The following is an 18,500-nucleotide window of genomic DNA, read 5'->3' as shown; positions in this document are numbered from 1 at the left end:
AAAGCCACAGTCAGATTACATGCGCCATGAAAATCTGACAGATTCCATTCCATTATATAAAACAATTATAATTTTAATGGTAATGAAGTAGTATTACGTATAACTGACCTAGGCATGTTACTAACATAAATTTAACTTTCCTTTTCGAGTTTCGTTTACTGGCCAATCGCAATTTCTGTTTGGTAGCTAAAATGTTTACGACTTGAAATGTTATTATGCCGATGACACCGTATGTTTAAAAATTTATTGCAAATTAAAAAATGCGCAGTAACAGAATTAGCAGTTGTAATAGGCTATTTTTGTACGCAAATTTTTGTTTTCAAAAACAAATTTTGTTCGCTGACTCATCACTTGATTGACAGCAGTTTTCGTACCCATCCCCAATGCACAAAACAAAATCGCCAAAACTTTTGTTATTTTCTATTCCTTTGTCTTTGTCCCTTGGGTAATGTAGAGGGAAGGGGGTTTCTAAGAAAGAAAATGTTTTTTGGAGGGAAAGAGAACAGAGAAAAGGAGGAATATTCATCAGACTATTTAATGAGGCTCAGAAGTCGTACCCATCCTTTTATTTAAGGGTAGGATCAGGCATGGCTAAACCATATAAGGTACAGTATCTGAAGAGCCATTAGTCGTTCGTCATTCGCACAGTCGAGGAGTTCTATTCTCTGGTTCAGATGGTGAATTGTTTATTATTATTGCTTTTGTAATTGTGAGTTTAATTTCATTACTGAGTATTTAGCTTTGAGTTCATTACTATTATTGATCAATGTCAGTAGCGTTCGTCGAATCTGAAAAACTGAAGGAAAGATTTGCAATGGCAACGTAAAGCTGCGTGGTCGTATTTATTTCTATACTGTTTACATGCAGCGTTCAGGTTTTCACACGAGTGTTTCTCTGGTTGTGTTCAGTTCAAGGTGAAAAGTAAATTTTACGGTCGGATCAGAAAAGTGATAAATTTACCTGTGATTGTGTAAGAATGTACGCCGCATGACTGCCTTCGACATAAACTCGATTGGCAGTAGTAGAAATGAAGAGTTAAATTTTGGGGGGTTGATATCTATTATTTGCATTTGCAGTACACTTTATTCGATTGTTTTTAAATAATGGGAAGAATATCGTGTTAGGTATCTACGTCACTTTAGCTGTGCAGATATTGTGTGTTATGTAACAACCGGAATTTCTAGTTAGAAACCGGTCTCATTGAATTACGATTTCAAAGAATGTCTTGTGACAAGAAATTCCTGTTACTGGAGGGATGTTATAATTTATTCAACCGTCTAGAAATTACGAGACGGACACCGTGTTTGGGTTTCAACACGAATCCTAAATCAGGCGCGTCTGAGATTGCTGGATCGGAGACGGAAAACTCTATCCGGCGTAAAAGGTTGGCGAGAACAACTTTTAATTCTAGCATTGCGTATTTTTGCCCTGAATTTTTCAGATAAATTAATTTTTTGCTCTACATAACCAGGAGAAAAGCAGTCGCTCACCTATGCAGTTACGTGGGCCAGCGCTGAAGGGAAGAAAGGCATACGGATGCCGGCCAATGCTGTTCTCGGGAAAAAATCGTTCCGGTTTGAATGCTTCGGGATCCGGAAAAACGCAAGGATTGCGATGGATCGCATAAAATGTGGGAACAACTGTAACACCAGCTGGTATTGTATATCCACCTAGAATTTGATTGAGTAAATTAAACAGATCAAGCCTAATTCAACCGGTAATTTGTTTCATTTCACTAGATGTTTTACCTATTTCAACGTCTTCCGTTAGACACCTCATGATAAACGCCACACTCGGATAGAGTCTCAGTGTTTCTTTAATGCAACATTCCAAATACTTGAGCTCAGAAACATCATTGGTAGTGCAAGGACGGCCTCGATCACCGCAGAAAACTAAATCCAGCTCGTCCACTATCAGTTGCTTCGTGGATATCGAATGAGGTTTACAGAAGCTAAAGCTTTTTAAGATTATTGTATTACCTGATGCTCCGGATGTTTAGCAATGAGGTAAAGAAACCAGACCATGGCTGCAGAAGTTGTATCGTATCCCTGTGTTTCATTGGAAAACATTTAGATGTTTGGTGCAATTAAAAGGTAAGACGATTAAATATTACAGCGAACGTGATTAAATCGATTTCTTCTCTGATTCCGTTATCATCTAGATCAGCGCCCTTATTAGACGCCTGTATCAGTCCATCTACTATGGCAAATCTGCCACCTAAGAAAATTGCAGTTATCAATTCCAAGGTTAAAACAGTAAAATGAAATGGGTCGAATTTTCTACTGATACAGGTTTCCCTTTTACACTATTACTGTTTTCTATGGTTTCTGGGAATTTGTTTGGTTGTCGTTCAAGCATTTCACGGCGGTATCGTGTAACCTGTTGAAATGACGTTATTATTTTGATTGAAATATTTTTTAATTTAAAGGTTATTTTGTAGAGGTTTGCTGACCTTATTCGTGAAAGCGTGGAGGGCATTGACACAGCGTTCACTTTCACGACCTAGAGGGAACAGCTTGTAAATCCAGTCGTTTGAAAGCCAAGGTCGGCTGACACGTTCAACGAAAATCTGGCAAATTCTACTCCATCAAAATAAATAATTAGAAATGGTAATGTTCATAGGATTTTATGACATTTAACTAACCTATGAATGTTGCTAACGTAAATTTCTTTTTCCTTTTCGAATTTCGTTTGCTGGCCCATCGCTGTTTCTGTATGGTATTTTAAATGTTTACGACTTAAGATGTTACGATGAAAATTTGCCTTTTAAAATTTGTACCACAAATTATATTTAAGGCGCAGTTGGCCATAAGATGAGTAACGTCCATCTTGGTATGGCCTTGGGTGTCGATGATACGTTCGAATTCTGCCGCGCAGTTCGAGCTTTTCTCGTTGAAGATGTCGATAAAATTGTTGTAGTTCTGAAAATGAAAACCTGTTCGTAGCAACTCCATGTTAGGTTACGTCGTATAGAACACGTAAATCCAATACGAATTCGATTTAGGATTTTTAAAAAAGGTATTTTAAAATCATTATTGAACTTTACCTGGAGTAACTAATCTTCGTCTATTTTTCCAGTGCGCACCTGCGACATAATAAGATTGCAAACACTGGAATTTGGACAAGTGAATAAAATTTATCACCTGTTGAGGTAAACATGCAATTGCCAAGCCAACTACTGAAATTTGAATAATCGCTTGATTTTGTGATGTGTTTAGAACTGGCTAATATTTCCTACGTCCAAAAACGAGACAAGTAGTTAGCACCAAGAGAGGTGTGCAGTTCAAAAGACGTTAACATACCTGCACCAGCTCCGGGGAAGACAGGGCTACAATAGGGCGTGTACACAGCCATACACGATAAATTGGTCCATACTGTTTCACCCAATCAATTGTCATCATTTTCAAGGATTCTGCAACACGAGCAAATACTCAGGACGCCTCATTGATGAAAAAAATATTCACCCACCTTCGCTATAGACATCCAAATCTAGAAGATTGCCTAATAGTGGTAACGGCTTTGGTCCAGGTATGGCGTTGATGAGTTTTACGGTTCTAGATCGACTCCATTTCCAGTAATAAAATACAGCAATTGTAGGCAAAATGATCCATAGTGAAAATATCCATCTTATCCACGAAGAGTTAACGCCAATAAAAGAGGCTGACGTGTTTCCCAAATTCAACCCGTCCATGGTGAACAGACGATGCGAACTGATATTCGACCTGCCTACGGCCTTCGGTTATAAGCATTCACAGATAAAGCTGAAGAAGCATCCATCCGCTTTTTTCCTTAGCTTCCTGGTGTGTTTAAAAGAAACATTTTAGATACGCGAAAGTTTTTATCTGTGTCAGAGTGTCAAGTTTTCTGTTTGAAGGGAATTCGGAGAAATTTACGGTAAAAGAAATTCCTTTTCGAATATACATACTCAGGTGCAGTAGTCCGCACTAACAGATTCATCGAATAACAGCCTTTAATTAAGTCAGGTATATAAAATTTAGTAGAATAAAATCACGTTAGATTTATCGTTTTCTGAATGGGGCGTGGCAATTCAAAACAAAAATCGTAGAATGAAGATTGAAAGAGGATTTTGCTAAAAAGGTATAGAAACGTATATTCGAACTTGGGAATGTCATTAGTATGCGAGAGAAAGTAGACTATAAGGATTTCCTTGTTTGGAGCCAACAACATCACGTAGACACCCATAACATTCACGATGTTTTTCTGTTGTGTTTGAATACATAATACGCGATTTTATCCTTATACTTTTTCATTACTAATGTACGATAGGTGAACATCACGACTGGCAAAGTAGGACACCCCAGACGGACAGGAACGTCCCACTTTGCAACCTGTCCCAAACATTACAAGGAAACTAAAAAAAAATGTGGAAAACAAGAGTTTTGTTTGTGCTTTGTTAAGGTTTTCAATTGAAATCTTAATCTTCTTAAATTCATTTTCAATTAAGCGATGCCAACAGCCCTTTTTGTCCTAGAAAAATCTCTGTTGAAGGTCTCGAGTTTCTTAACCCTTTTGAAAACTAGATACGTATGTTGTAATAGTTCAAAACCTTCACGCTTAAACCAGTTGGTCCGTTAACCTTCCTCGCGCTGTGTAAAGTCGAAGACCCTATGGTCCTAGTGATTAAAAGGCTATCCATCATTCAAATTCAAGAGCCGTCATGTCTGCCAAGTTCTAGCTAAAATTCTTGTACATTTCATTGTAACGTGGCAAGGCAGTTCCATCTTTTGAGCAAACGAATGTTGGAAATCAAAAAATTGAATTTTTACGGGTAACGAACTAACGTGATTCAAAAGAAGTTTTAACTCAATAGTCAGTGTTAACTATTGGGTTTATTATCGAATTGAAACTTTGATTAACTTACCTGCAATGTTGTGTAGAACTTGCTTCGTATAACTGACAGCAACAGCTATGGTCTTGACTTGGTTATATAGCTCGTTACAGGAAATCGGGCGTGGCATTTTCTGATATTCTTGCTAGCAGCTACAAGCCTAATTACATCATACTAACGGAAGTAGTCATAAAAGAATGTAGCTTCTATTTCATTATATAATTTGCAAGTGAAAAGTGCGGTTTGACTTACTTATTTAACTAGCTATCTTTTACATGTCTGTGTGATAACCGGTTCACGTGTTACGCAGTTGTGACTTCAGGTAGTGTTTCATCTGTCCGTTTTAGTTGTGAACAAAATAAAAATCATAGTATATGATGCATTTTGATGTAATGAAATACGCAAAAAATTCGTTCTGATAGATTTTTGTATGCAAAATTTGGTTTTCAAAAACAAATTTTGTTCGCTGACTCATCACTTGATTGACAGCAGCTTTCGTACCCATCCCCAATGCATCAAACAAAATCGTCAAAACTTTTGTTTTGTTCTATTCCTTTGTCTTCGTCCCTTGGGTAATATAGAGGGAAGGGTATCTAAGAAAGAAAATATTTTTTGGAGGGAAAGGGAACAGAGAAAAGGCCGAATATTCATCAGACTATTTAATGAGGCTCAGAATGCGTACCCATCCTTTTATATAAGGGTACGAACAGGCATGGCTAAATCTACAAATAGAGTACGGTATGCGAAGGGCCATTAGTCGTTCGTCATTCGCACTGTAGATGAGTCGATGTTCTTTGTTCCAGATGGACGAAATTTTTTAAAATTAGTGCTGTTGTTCTGGCTTTAATTTTCTTTGAGTTAATTACTGTAATTGTTCGACGTCTGATCGATATCAGCAGTGTTCATTTTGTCAAACGTTCGTCGTGACAATGTCTACATGAGTTGTGAAAGGAGGGATCTTCCGATCTAATGGTGTTCTCAATGTGAAGTCACCAAGGTAATTAACAATTAAATTCTAATTTTAATGTAGCTTTTTTAAATTGAACTGCTCGAACCATCTTTGGAATTATCCATTACGTAAAGCTTCAAAAAACGTGAAGAACAGGTTGGCATTAGACGCAACGTTGTCGTATTTTTTAGTATTCTGCATTATACGCAGCGTTCGTCTTAGACAAGAATTTTTTCTCTGGGTAGTTGTTCTATGGACGTGTGATGTGTCTGACGTATTTTTAGTCTTCACACCTTCATTAGGATTAATAGGTTCGATGTTGGTTTATGCATTATGTGCGACGGTCTGCGCTGTGGGATTGATCCTCCTTCTGGCCTTACTAGGATGGTGGATTTATATACGCATTTCACCATTTCATGTGACAGTTAGCAGGATTCCTGGTCCCAGGTTCTATTTGCCATTATTGGGTAACACTTTGGAGTTCGTCGGAGGACTAGATCGTAAGTAGTGCTTTAAGTGTTACAAAGTTTATTGTGGAGAAACCGAACAGCAATGGCAATCATTGTCAAACTGTGATTGATTTTATTTGTGTAGATGTTCTCCAAACGTTCCAGGAAACGTGGACGGAGAGATACGGAGAAATTTACAGAGTATTCCTTGGCTCGCACTGTTACGTTGGTATTTCTTCACCTGATTTGTTGGAGGTAAATGTTTTAACGTTTCGAATCCTATATCGAATTAAAAATATAATTTTCGTCAATTTATTGGAGAGACGAAAGCTGTTTATCACGTTTGCTTGTTTACGCAACTTTGGATAGGACCTCTTCTGTAGTTTTTTGGCTCGCTAAAGTGCTGGTGTAGGCAAGGCCATTATCAGTAACGGTTTTTTCTTTCTCCAGGCTATATTAAGCAGTCACAAGGTCATCGATAAGGGAGTTTCGTATGACACAATACTTCCGTGGTTAGGACAAGGACTTCTAATAAGCTCTGGTGAGATAGCTTATATATATCGTTTTTTCAAGTCCTTTTTTCAAATCACTGTTTTTCTTCTATTTCGAATTCGTTAGGAGATCTGTGGAGATCGCGGAGAAAGCTGTTGACACCAGCCTTTCACTTTAGTATTTTGAAGAACTATTTTGAAGTTTTCAATGAGCAAAGTCGTATTCTTTCTGGAATTTTTGGAGAAATGTGCGAATCGTTTCCTGGAGGAAGAGGAGAGATGGATGTCTATCCGTATATTACGAAATGCTCTCTGGATATAATATGTGGTGGGATAATGTGTATCATTCTCTACATAACCTTTTATTATTGTTGGTCTTTGGAATTGTGGAATAGAGGCTTCGATGGGTACAAGGATCAACGCCCAAACCCAGGATTCGGATTATGTTAGGGCGGTACGCAGGTGAAAATATTAAAGTTTTCGAGGAGATGGCCGGTCCTTGCTATTTTTCGTTAACAGGATTGGACAAGTGATAATGGAGAAGGTGCTACAGCCGTGGATGGGAAATCCATGGATTTTTTCACTGTCAGCATTGGGAAGAGAACACAATCGGTTGTTGAAGACTCTTCATGGTTTTACGGAGGATGTAAGTTTTTTTGCTGTCCGTTGAATTGAGGTTTATTCATATTTTCTACATTAGGTGATTCGAGAGAGGCGACGAGCTTTAGCTGAGAAAGAATACGTGGCAGAAGAAAGTGGAACTGGGATTAGTATGCAGAAATGAATGTTATTGGAAATACTAGCACTGAAATTTGTTGTACGCTGTTTTACAGGGAATAGGTTGCCGCTTCTCGATTTGTTGCTTAGGGCGTCGGATGACGGAGGGACTTTGTCAGACCAAGATATAAGGAATGAAATTGATACTTTCATGTTCGAGGTTTTTTTTTAGTAGTTATACTTCAATTGTGCGAAACAATCATTCTATAAAATTGTTTTTTTCAAGGGACATGACACCACGACTTCAATGATGGGTTGGTTTCTGTATTGCATAGCAGCCAATCCCAAATGCCAGGTAAAGCTTTGTTATTATATGCGGTATAATTTGCTGTTCAAGCTTTACGTTATACAAATGTTTATTTTCATTTACTTTTATTTTAAATAGGAGAGAGCTTGTACGGAGCTGAACAGTGTGTTTGGGGAATCGGAAAGGGATTGCACTCATGATGATATCCCAAACTTAAAGTATCTTGAATGTTGCATCAAGGAAACATTGAGACTTTATCCTAGCGTTCCTGCTTTTGAAAGAGATGCTCGTGAAGATATTCAGATCGGTAAGGATTGCTCTTATTTTAAGTGTTTTGTCATATTGATCAATTGGGTTGATAACTAATAGGGAAGTATACAATTCCTGCCGGATGCACGTTGGGATGTTTTGCGTTTGCCACACATCGTAATCCAAAAGTGTTTCCAGATCCTTTGGTTTTCAAGCCTGAAAGATTTTTCCGGATGAGGCAATTGGTCGACATCCTTACGCATATGTTCCGTTCAGTGCTGGACCACGCAATTGCATTGGTAATTTTAGTGTTTTTAAATTGATTTTCAATTGGCATAGTGTCTACTATTATATACTTACCAAGGACAACGGTTCGCAATGCTGGAAGGGAAAGTTGTCCTGTCAACTCTTCTTCGACGCTTCAAATTTGAAATGTGTAGTGCAAAGCCACCAGATCCTTCAAATCAGCTTATTTTGAAATCTTTAACTGGAATGAATTTAATTGTATCTCGTCGTTGAAGGGATCTACTGAAGAAATTAGCTTCCAAAGTAAAGCTTAAAAGTAGAATAAAGGTATGGCAATTGCCGAAAAGTTTTTTTACTTGGGAATAAAGATTTCCGAGTCTAGTTCTATACAAAACAGCATATTCCTAAGGTTATAATGTATCACCGCCTATTTTACAATTCGTCCTCGGTAAGTTTATGTTTTGCAGTTTTATAATAAAGTAGTTACTTTGCTTTAGGGAGTAGTTTCTTCACAACTTATAATTTTGGCCGTGTTTTGGCCGTGGTTCAAAGCGCAGCTTGATGAAATTTGAGTTGACGTGGATCATTATTGTTAGTTTCGCAAGAAACATAAGTCCATCGCAAATAGTTTCGTTATACTTCCCGGATTAGTGTTGCAGTCTGCCGTCAACGCCTCAAGCGGTAGTGTCAATGGCAAGATAACTTAGCAACAGGTTAGTGCCTAACAAACTGTCGGGAAAGAATGTTCTTGTTCAACTTACTTCTCGTCTTTTCTTTTATAGGGTTGCTCCTGCTTCTAACCTGTATTGGGTGGTGGGTGTACGTTCGTATTTCACCTTTTCACATAGCTGTCAATCGGATACCAGGACCTAAAAGCTTACCATTCATTGGAAATACTTTAGATATAGCTGGCGGGCTCCAAGGTATGTAATTTAACGTCATAAAGTGCTTCGATATTGGGTGTAATGTTAAATGTTCAGTTACATGACATCAGCAATTAAAGAAAAAGTAGATGAATATCTAGATAACTAGTGACATTTCTGCACGTAGATATTTTGTACATCTTGCAAGAGAAATGGCCACAACAGTTCGGAGGAATATATCGATTTTTTGTTGGTACACACTGCTACGTCACTGTTTCATCGCCAGAAATGATGGAAGTAAGTGTTTTTGATTATTACAATGTTTCGATAGATAATAACTAACTACGCACGCACGGCATTAACCCCCGATGTTATTGCTTTCATCAATATTTGTTTTGTACAATCATACCCTAAGCTCTTATTCCGTTTGTATCCTGCCGAGCTCGATTACTCGCGTTACCAGCCTCTGTTGAAGCCATAACCTAATGTCATCATGTTGTCTTCTAGATTATTTTAAGTAGTCAAAAGACGATCGACAAAGGTTCGTCGTATGACCAACTAGTACCATGGCTAGGACAAGGACTTCTCATTAATTCCGGTAAATCAATATGCAGTTGTTTTCCCAAAATTTGCAGGTTATTAATTGTCACTGTGTTTTTGAAAGGGGATTCGTGGAGATCGCGACGAAAGATGTTGACACCAGCATTTCATTTTTCTATTTTGAATAGCTTCATCGAAGTTTTTAATGAACAGAGCCGCATTCTCTGCGGAATTCTAGATGATGTGTGCGCGTCTTTTGCGGAAGGAAAAGCGGAAATAGACGTCTACCCGTATCTCACTAAATGTTCTCTGGATATTATTTGTGGTAGGCGGCTGTATTTGGCATTCATCTAACTTTTGGTAAATAAGAGTTAATTTATTAGAAACTACAATGGGGACAAGAATCAATGCACAGACAGAAGATTCTGATTATGTCAATGCAGTTTATAGGTAACTGACCACAAATCAAGCAAGTGATTTTATGTTTCCATTAATTATTTTCCTACGTATTCTAGGATTGGGCGTTTATTGGTAGAACGATTTCAAAATCCCTTCATGAGGAATCCGACCATTTTCTCATTTACGGCTTTAGGAAAAGAACATGAGCGACTGCTGAAAACTCTTCACGGATTCACGGAGAGCGTACGTTAGAGGCATTACGTAATGTTTCTTGTAGCCTACCATTTTTTTTTTTACTTCTGCCAGGTGATCCACAACAGGCGAGAAGTCTTAAGCCAGAAAATCAATGACGAAATCGACCATACGGAAACAGGAATTAGTATGCAAAACAAAATAATTAAATAATTAAACCCCATTTGACATTCATACGTCCGAAACATATAGAAAATCGATTGCCGCTTCTCGATTTGTTACTGAAGGCTTCGAATAATGGGGAGGTCCTTTCTTCGCAGGATATTCGAAATGAAATTGATACCTTTATGGTTGAGGTATTCCAATCCTAATGGAATGTGACGAATAGGTTATCTGTAACATGTTTGCCGAAATCATAGGGGCATGACACCAGTGCTTCCCTGTTAGGATGGTTTTTGTATTCCATGGCAGCCAACCCGGATTGTCAAGTACCAATTTTTGTTTTATTGCATGTAAATTGTTACTGTAAAATTCTACTTATAGAAGAAGGTTTGGAATGAACTTCAAAGCACATTCGGAGATTCGGAAAGATATTTCAAACAAGAAGATATTTCTAACCTGAAATACTTAGAATGTTGCATCAAGGAAACATTGCGAATATATCCTAGTGTTCCAGGGGTTGAAAGAACAGTTGTAGAAGACATTCAGCTTGGTAAATTTGGTAAATGTTCAGCACTTCCGTAACTATGGTATTATGTTTATTTATAGGCGAATATTTGGTACCGGCGGGATGCACTCTGGGATTGTTAGTTTACGCAGCTCATCGAAATCCGAAATTCTTTCCCGATCCTTTGGTTTTCAACCCAGAACGTTTTTTTCCGGATGAGGCAATCGGACGACATCCATACGCCTACGTGCCATTCAGTGCTGGACCTCGTAATTGCATCGGTATTGTTCTTCCATTTGATTATTTACCTGAGCGTAATGAAATTTAATATACATTTTCATATCTAGGGCAAAGATTTGCGTTGCTAGAGAGCAAGACGGTTCTGTCCACACTTCTAAGACGTTTCAAATTTGAAATTGCACCTAACGCCAAGCAACCTATTCTTTCAGATAATCTAATTCTGAAATCCATGAATGGGATAAATTTACTTGTATCCCGTCGTTGAAATACCGCTTGCGAAGACTAAGTATACCAAAGGTATGTTTTGCATTGTTCTGTTATGCACACACGAAATCTGATATTTTGCGTAATTTAGTTTTATTAAGAGAGGGCTCCGCACAGCAGACTACAATTATTGGCAATTACCCAGAACAGGACATGTACTCAAGCCGTAAGCTTGTGCGACGTTTTTCTGTTGATTTGGTAACGAATTCAAACTAGAATTTTGTAATGCTTTTAAAATTAGGATCTTTCATGCTTTGCAGCAACAAATAAAAAATTGCTATATATTTTTTTAACAGCTACAAATGGCTGGCATATTCGTTCATTCTTGTAAGCAGTTGAATTTAATTATTAATGTGCACCCCTTTATTGTGTCATTGTCTATTTACATGTTTTTCACTTTCATAGGATTTTTTTTCCTGAAAACCATTGAGCTAAACTACCTACCATGTGGGCCCACACTCTAGATTTACTGTCCCTCAAAAAAATGGCAAATCTGCTATGTCCAAATGGACCTTCTACCATGAGCCAATTAGTTCTTCTCCCACTATCTTTGTTAGTCTCCAAAGCTGCTGGTGTTGGGGAGGACAACCATTACCAGTTTAGAACGAATTACCATTTATTTGAGTGAGCTGGAATTCAACAATGCTACCCATCAGAGCAATGTTTGGGTCAACCATAGCAGTGAGTGCAAGCCAACAGGAGCATTTGGAAGTTAAACTCAGGTTTTCCATAGGCAAGTACAGCCGAAAAAGTAACATGAATTACATAGGATGGGTCAGTGTTATGCAACAATTTCACAAGTCACCAAGTGTAAAAATGTTACAAATGTAGGAACTGGGCTTGTATGTTTTACAATTTATAATTCAGTAGTTACCTTGCTTCAGGTTAGTGCGAGCAGTTTCTTCACAATTTCGGATTTTGCCTGTGTTTTTTTATCATTGTTCAAAGTGCAGCCAAAGGGAGTTCGAGTTGGCGTGGGCCATTATGTTAGTTTTGCAAGAAGCATAAATCCATCGCATATAATTTCGTTATACCCTTGGCTCAGTGCTGCATTCGGCCGTGAACGCCTCGAGCGGTAGTGTCAATGGCAAGATAACTCAGCAGCAGGTTAGTACGTAGCCAACCTTCGGTGTGCAATGTTCTTGTTCAACTTAGCTGTCGTCTTTTCTTTTATAGGGTTGCTCCTGCTTCTAACCTGTATTGGGTGGTGGGTATATGTTCGTATTTCACCTTTTCACATAGCTGTCAATCGCATTCCGGGACCCAAAAACTTTCCATTTATTGGAAATGCTTTCGAAATAGCTGGAGGACTCGAAGGTATGTAATTGAACGTCATAAAATGGTGCGATGTTACGTGTACACAACATCGGTAATTAAAGAAAAAGTAGATGAATATCAAGGAACTATTGACATTTCTGCACGTAGATTTATTGTGCATCTTGCAAGAGAAATGGCCACAAAAGTTCGGAGGAATATATCGATTTTTTATTGGTACACACTGCTACGTCCCTGTTTCATCGCCAGAAATTATGGAAGTAAGTGTTTTTATTTATTACAATGTTTCGATAGATAATAACTAACTACGCACGCATGGCAAAAATCCCGTGGTGTTATTACTTCCTTCAGTATTTGTTTTGTGCAATCACACCCGTAGCTCTTATTTCGTTTGTATTCTGCCGAGCTTGATTGTTCGCGTTATCAGCATCTGTAGAAGCCATTATTAATGTTATCATGTTTTCTTGTAGATTATTTTAAGTAGTCAAAAGACGATCGACAAAGGTTTGTCGTACGACCAACTAGTACCATGGCTAGGACAAGGACTTCTCATTAGTTCCGGTAAATCAAAAGTTGTTGCTTCCTCCGAAAATTACGGATTATTAATTGTGATTGAATTTTTTAAAGGGGATTTGTGGAGATCACGACGTAAAATGTTGACGCCAGCATTTCATTTTTCTATTTTGAATAGCTTCATCGAAGTTTTTAATGAACAGAGCCGCATTCTCTGCGGAATTCTAGATGATGTGTGCGCGTCTTTTGCGGAAAGAAAAGCGGAAATAGACGTCTACCCGTATCTCACTAAATGTTCTCTGGATATTATTTGTGGTAGGCGGCTGTATTTGACATTAGTGTTAGATCCCATTGATTAATAAGAGTTCACTTATTAGAAGCTGCAATGGAGACAAAAATAAATGCGCAGACGGAAGATTCTGATTACGTCAATGCAATTTATAGGTAAAAGTAGATCACAAGTCAAGCACATGATTGTATGTTTTAATTTAATTATTTTCCTGCGTTTTCTAGAATTGGGCATTTATTGGTAGAACAATTCCAAAATCCCTTCATGAGGAATCCGACCATTTTCTCATTTACGGCTTTAGGCAAGGAACACGATCAACTGCTGAAAACTCTTCACGGATTCACTGAGAACGTAGGTTGAAGGCATTACGGAATGTTTCGTGTATCAATTTTTCTTTTTACTTTTGCCAGGTGATCCACAACAGGCGAGAAATCTTAAACCAGAAAATCAATAACGAAAGCGACCAAGTGGAAACTGAATCAGTAGGCAAAACAAAATTATTTACTAACTTAATTCCATTTAACATTAACGTCGGAAACAAATAGAAAATCGGTTGCCGCTTCTGGATTTGTTACTAAGGGCTTCAAATGATGGCAAGGTCCTTTCTTCGCAAGATATTCGGAATGAAATTGATACCTTTATGTTTGAGGTATTCCAATCGTCGCGTAATGCTTTGGTTATTTGTTACATGTTTGTCGATCGTAGGGGCACGACACAACATCATCCCTGCTCGGATGGTTTTTGTACTCCATGGCAGCTAATCCGGATTGCCAAGTGCCAATTTTTGTTTGTATGCATGTAAGTTGTTATTGTAAAGTTCTGCTTATAGGAGAAGGTGTGGAATGAACTTCAAAGCACATTCGGAGATTCGGAAAGATATTTCAAACAAGAAGATATTTCTAATTTGAAATATTTTGAATGCTGCATTAAGGAAACATTGCGAATATATCCTAGTGTTCCAGGGTTTGAAAGAACAGTTGTAGAAGACATTCAGCTTGGTAAATTTGGTAATTGTTCAGTGCTTCCATAACTATAATATTATACTCATTTGTAGGCGAATATTTGGTACCAGCTGGGTGTACTCTGGGATTCTTAGTTTTTGCAGCTCATCGAAATCCGAAGTATTTTCCTGATCCTTTGGTTTTCAATCCAGAACGATTTTTTCCGGATGAGACAATCGGACGCCATCCATACGCTTACGTGCCATTCAGTGCTGGACCTCGTAATTGCATCGGTATTGTTTCTCCTATCGTTTTACCCGAGCATCATAAGATTGCATATACATTTTCATATCTAGGGCAAAGATTTGCGTTGCTTGAGAGCAAGACAGTTCTGTCCACACTTCTAAGACGTTTCAAATTTGAAATTGCACCTAGCGCCAAACCACCTATTCTTTCAAATCAGCTAACTCTGAAATCCATGAATGGGATAAATTTACTTGTATCCCGTCGTTGAAATACCGCTTGCGAAGACTAAGTATACGAAAGGTATATTTTGCATTTTCTGTTATGCACAAGAAATGAGTTGAACACAAAATCTGATATTTTGCAAAATTTAGTTTTATTAAAGCAGAGTTCCGCGCAGCAGACTACAAATGCTGTTCTCAGTATTTCCCAGTACATGACATGCTCAAGCCGCTAAGCTGTCTTGTGCGAAGTTTTTTTGTTGATGTTGGTAACGATTCCAAAATAGAATTTTATAATGCTTTTAACATTAGGACGTGGACTATCGTGCTTTGCAGCAACAAATAAAAAATTGCCATATTTTTCTGAACAGCTACAAATGGCTGACAGATTCATTTGTACTTGTAAGCAGTAGAATTTAATTATTTATGTGCACTCCATTATTGTGTTGTCTGTTAATCTGTTTTCATTTTTATAGGATTTCTTTCTGAAAACCATTGGGCTAAACTACCTTCCTCATGGGCTCACACTCTAGATTTACTTTCTCTCAAGAAATGGGCAAATCTATTCTATGCCCAGATGGATTCCCTAGTACAAGCCACTAGTTCTTCCACTATCTTTGTTAGCCTTCAAAGCTACTGCAAAAAGCTTGGCATTGGAGAGGACAGCAATTACCAGTTTAGAACAAGTTATCAGTTATTTAAGGGAGCTGGGATTCAAGAACGCTACTCAGCAGAGTGGTGTTTGGGTCAACCCTAGCAGTGAAGATACAAGCCAACAGGAGCACTTGAAGTTTAATCCCAGGTTTTCCATAGGCAAGTAAAGCCGAAAAGCAACATGAATTATATAGGATGGGTCAGTGTTGTGCAACGATTTCCCCAAGTCACCAACTGCAAAACTGTTGTAGATGTTGGAGCTGGTGTGGACATTTATCCAGGTTTTTGAGTTATGGATATGGGCTTGACCTAATATGTTTGGAGTGTATAGAGACATTTGGTTCAGCTGCAATCAAGCTAGATGGTAAATTAGAAGAAGCTTGTGTGAAACTGGGGATTACAAATATCACAACTCCAAAACACATCACTTTGACGTTGAATCCCAACACAAGCAATTTGGTGGAATTACTCAATTCTCATGGACTCACCCAAATCAGTGCCTGCGGATTGGTTGGCCTGCACACGTGTGGCGATTTAGGACCCACACTCATTCGAAATTTTGCCATTGATCCTGGAATAAAATTCATCCTTGCCATCGGTTGCTGCTACATGAAAATGTCTCTGACCGGTATTTGCACAATTCATATTTGTTAAATTTATACGACACACTGTTTAAAGCACACGAAAAAAAACAACTAGAAAATCTCGTTAGAGGGTATCCGATGAGTAACTTTGTTCTAAATCAGCTAAAGCCATCGTTTGTTAGTTACGAAGCTCTGGAAGTCGCGTGTCATGCGCTAGAATCATATTCTGATCGTTTAAGCGATTTGGAATCAAACAAACTAAAAGTTCGTTTATCTTTTCTGTATTTCTAGATCAAATCATATGTGCCACTTACTCCAATGCTTTAAATTTTGAATAGGTTCATTGCTACCGAGCTACTTTGGAGACGTTGTTGCTCAAGTTAGAGCCTCCCCTTAAAAGGGCAGGATTACGGGGCGTTAAGAACGCTCATCTCATGCCATTCGAGGAATATGCTCTCAAAGGTACTACAACACATAAAAGCTCGAAATTTTTTAATTTAACTTCTTTATGTAATCATTTTGCTTGCCATAGCTGTTGACAAAATGGACGGTTGTCCTAGACGAAGGCGATCTTTCGTCACAATACATCCAGTCATGTTTGGAACAATGGCAGCGTGTCGTCATCTTTTACTCGTTAAGGCTTATGGTGGCCCCTGTTATTGAAACAATTGTTCAATTAGATCGACTCCTATATCTCGCTGAACAGGGTAAATAAGTATAACAGGCTGTATATTATCAGAGCAGATGTATTAACACAATTATTTATTATCAACCAAGGTTGGTGCGGCTGTCTCCTGCCACTGTTTGACTGTCGATTATCTCCAAGAAATTTTGCTCTGCTGTGTGTCAAACCGGAACTGAATCACTGCTGACGTCATTTGAACTGTTCGTCACTTCCGTCAGGTCACTCCGTTCACCATTTCGAATTTCCTTCCGCCTGGCAGTCATCCCTGCATGACCCTCACAAGTCAGTGTTTCAGTTTCGCACTTCTTTCTGCAACAAGTTCTGCATAGTTTTATGTTCGCACTTTATCCCTGTAAAACAGAAAAATTAAAAAAAAAAAAGGTTTAGAAAGGATGTCTTCTACGTAGCTGTAAGCTTTAATGATTACAGGAAGATTCGAGCACTGATTGCACATAACAAGATCCTGTCTTGCGAGGCGTGCCTGTTTCTTAGGATTTCTCGCTAGTCTCGCAAGCTTCTTCATCTTGTTTTTTGAAAGAACACCTTCAGGTTTCTCCTGGCCGTTATCTTCTTCCTCGCGTTTCCGTTTAGCCTCCTCTGCCATAATTAGCTGGAATTTTTCTTTTTATGTTCTCTCTGGCGATGGCCTAACGTAGGGCTAAAATTTAGAATAACAATAATTCTTGTTAATAACAGCTGCGCATGCGAATGACTCACTTGACAATGCCAGGGCGGGAAAGGTAAAACGGAAGACGGATGATCGGCCGGAGGTGTCCATGGCTTTAGTCCTTGCTGATATGGTGTAAAATGTTTTTCCAGTTCAACTACTACTGCTTTAAAATCCTCAAGATTCGTTCCATCTACTAAGGCTTGGCGAAGGTGGAAGCACTCTTCCAGCGTCAAACTGTGGAAGTATGGAACGAATGAAATACAGGCAACTTAATTAGGAATTTGGATTTCAAAATATATACCAGTGATTGAAAATTTTGAAGAGATGTGCCCACGGGCGTAGGACATGGGGCACGGATAACGTTCAACGAGATCGAGGTACTTTTTACCCATATCCCAGACTAGTGGTTGAAGATTGGCAAAAAGGGCGGGGTTGGTCAGGTTTCTCTTCGGTTATCATGACGGCGTCAGCACCGGTGCTTTCGTAAACATCTTTCTACATCCGACCAGTATTGAATATTTCCATTAGCTATTACGGGTATATTAACGGCAGCTCTGGTAATGACAAAGACAGAACATTTAGGTGAGCCACTTCAATTCTAGAGATATTGAATTAACTTACTTGACGCTGAAACAGGTTTCCAGCCGGGCTGTCAGTGAGTGGACCTTTCTCTCGTGTTCGGCCATGAACAGTCAACGCGTAACAACCCGAATTTTCCAGCATTTTGGCGTAAGCGATTGATTTATCAATGTCCTCAAAACACGCACTTTGCACGTTATGGGTACGCTTAACTCACGATGGATTAATTCCCTACCTGCACGGAAGAAAATATTGCAGATGAAATTCGTTAGATTTGTTGTGCGATTCAATTAGAACATACCCATTTTGCTAATCAGATCCATTCGTCTGCAGGAAGGTAACATAATGTCCTGGAAAATAATTTATGACACAGAAGATTATGCCAATTTTCGAACTCTAAACGAGGGGGAATGTTTTTACCTTT

At 38.5% G+C, this 18,500-nt stretch overlaps 4 protein-coding genes, 1 long non-coding RNA gene and 1 pseudogene across 5 annotated transcripts; 4 read left to right on the top strand and 2 right to left on the bottom strand.

Annotated features, from left to right (window-relative positions):
* Positions 1–1,078: 1,078 nt before the first annotated feature.
* On the bottom strand, positions 1,079–3,700 carry LOC130688021 (cytochrome P450 4C1-like). Its single transcript, XM_057511022.2, has 13 exons — positions 3,469–3,700; positions 3,303–3,412; positions 3,144–3,234; positions 3,047–3,085; positions 2,780–2,935; positions 2,645–2,711; positions 2,453–2,579; positions 2,313–2,379; positions 2,114–2,217; positions 1,980–2,048; positions 1,749–1,920; positions 1,491–1,670; positions 1,079–1,428 (listed from the first exon to the last, which is right to left on the bottom strand). Exons 1-13 carry the CDS (start codon positions 3,689–3,691, stop codon positions 1,259–1,261), a joined length of 1,575 nt encoding a protein of 524 aa, XP_057367005.1. The 5' UTR covers positions 3,692–3,700; the 3' UTR covers positions 1,079–1,258.
* A 1,931-nt stretch (positions 3,701–5,631) lies between these two features.
* Positions 5,632–8,603, top strand: LOC130688019 (cytochrome P450 4C1-like). Its single transcript, XM_059496729.1, is given in 14 exon segments — positions 5,632–5,846; positions 6,101–6,298; positions 6,393–6,502; positions 6,698–6,788; positions 6,866–7,066; positions 7,134–7,200; positions 7,258–7,384; positions 7,439–7,508; positions 7,572–7,675; positions 7,742–7,810; positions 7,901–8,069; positions 8,132–8,239; positions 8,242–8,310; positions 8,376–8,603. Coding segments are annotated over 13 exon segments (1,524 nt in total). The 5' UTR covers positions 5,632–5,846; positions 6,101–6,114; the 3' UTR covers positions 8,531–8,603.
* Positions 8,604–8,997: 394 nt separating this feature from the next.
* LOC130688017 (cytochrome P450 4C1-like) lies at positions 8,998–11,715 on the top strand. The gene is made up of 13 exons (XM_057511020.2): positions 8,998–9,180; positions 9,308–9,417; positions 9,628–9,718; positions 9,785–9,985; positions 10,044–10,110; positions 10,176–10,302; positions 10,366–10,438; positions 10,504–10,607; positions 10,671–10,739; positions 10,795–10,963; positions 11,020–11,199; positions 11,266–11,455; positions 11,514–11,715. Exons 1-12 carry the CDS (start codon positions 9,000–9,002, stop codon positions 11,421–11,423), a joined length of 1,530 nt encoding a protein of 509 aa, XP_057367003.1. The 5' UTR covers positions 8,998–8,999; the 3' UTR covers positions 11,424–11,455; positions 11,514–11,715.
* Positions 11,716–12,558: 843 nt separating this feature from the next.
* On the top strand, positions 12,559–14,971 carry LOC130688020 (cytochrome P450 4C1-like). The gene is made up of 12 exons (XM_057511021.2): positions 12,559–12,739; positions 12,848–12,957; positions 13,168–13,258; positions 13,325–13,525; positions 13,588–13,654; positions 13,724–13,850; positions 13,910–13,985; positions 14,045–14,148; positions 14,205–14,273; positions 14,329–14,497; positions 14,554–14,733; positions 14,797–14,971. The coding sequence occupies exons 1-12, from the start codon at positions 12,559–12,561 to the stop codon at positions 14,952–14,954; spliced, it is 1,533 nt and encodes a 510-aa protein (XP_057367004.1). The 3' UTR covers positions 14,955–14,971.
* A 470-nt stretch (positions 14,972–15,441) lies between these two features.
* LOC130688012 (methyltransferase-like protein 25B) lies at positions 15,442–17,153 on the top strand (annotated as a pseudogene).
* Positions 17,154–17,221: 68 nt separating this feature from the next.
* LOC130688016 (uncharacterized) lies at positions 17,222–17,897 on the bottom strand. Its single transcript, XR_009000281.2, has 3 exons — positions 17,799–17,897; positions 17,545–17,731; positions 17,222–17,485 (listed from the first exon to the last, which is right to left on the bottom strand). It is a non-coding gene; the product is annotated as an uncharacterized LOC130688016 (long non-coding RNA).
* Between the last annotated feature and the right edge of the window lie 603 nt (positions 17,898–18,500).

This window comes from Daphnia carinata, chromosome 9, assembly GCF_022539665.2.
Source record: "Daphnia carinata strain CSIRO-1 chromosome 9, CSIRO_AGI_Dcar_HiC_V3, whole genome shotgun sequence".
In the NCBI taxonomy this organism is placed as follows: Eukaryota; Metazoa; Arthropoda; class Branchiopoda; order Diplostraca; family Daphniidae; genus Daphnia; species Daphnia carinata.
The sequence above is the reverse complement of the archived record's forward strand: the minus strand, read 5'-3'. Positions and strand labels throughout refer to the sequence as shown.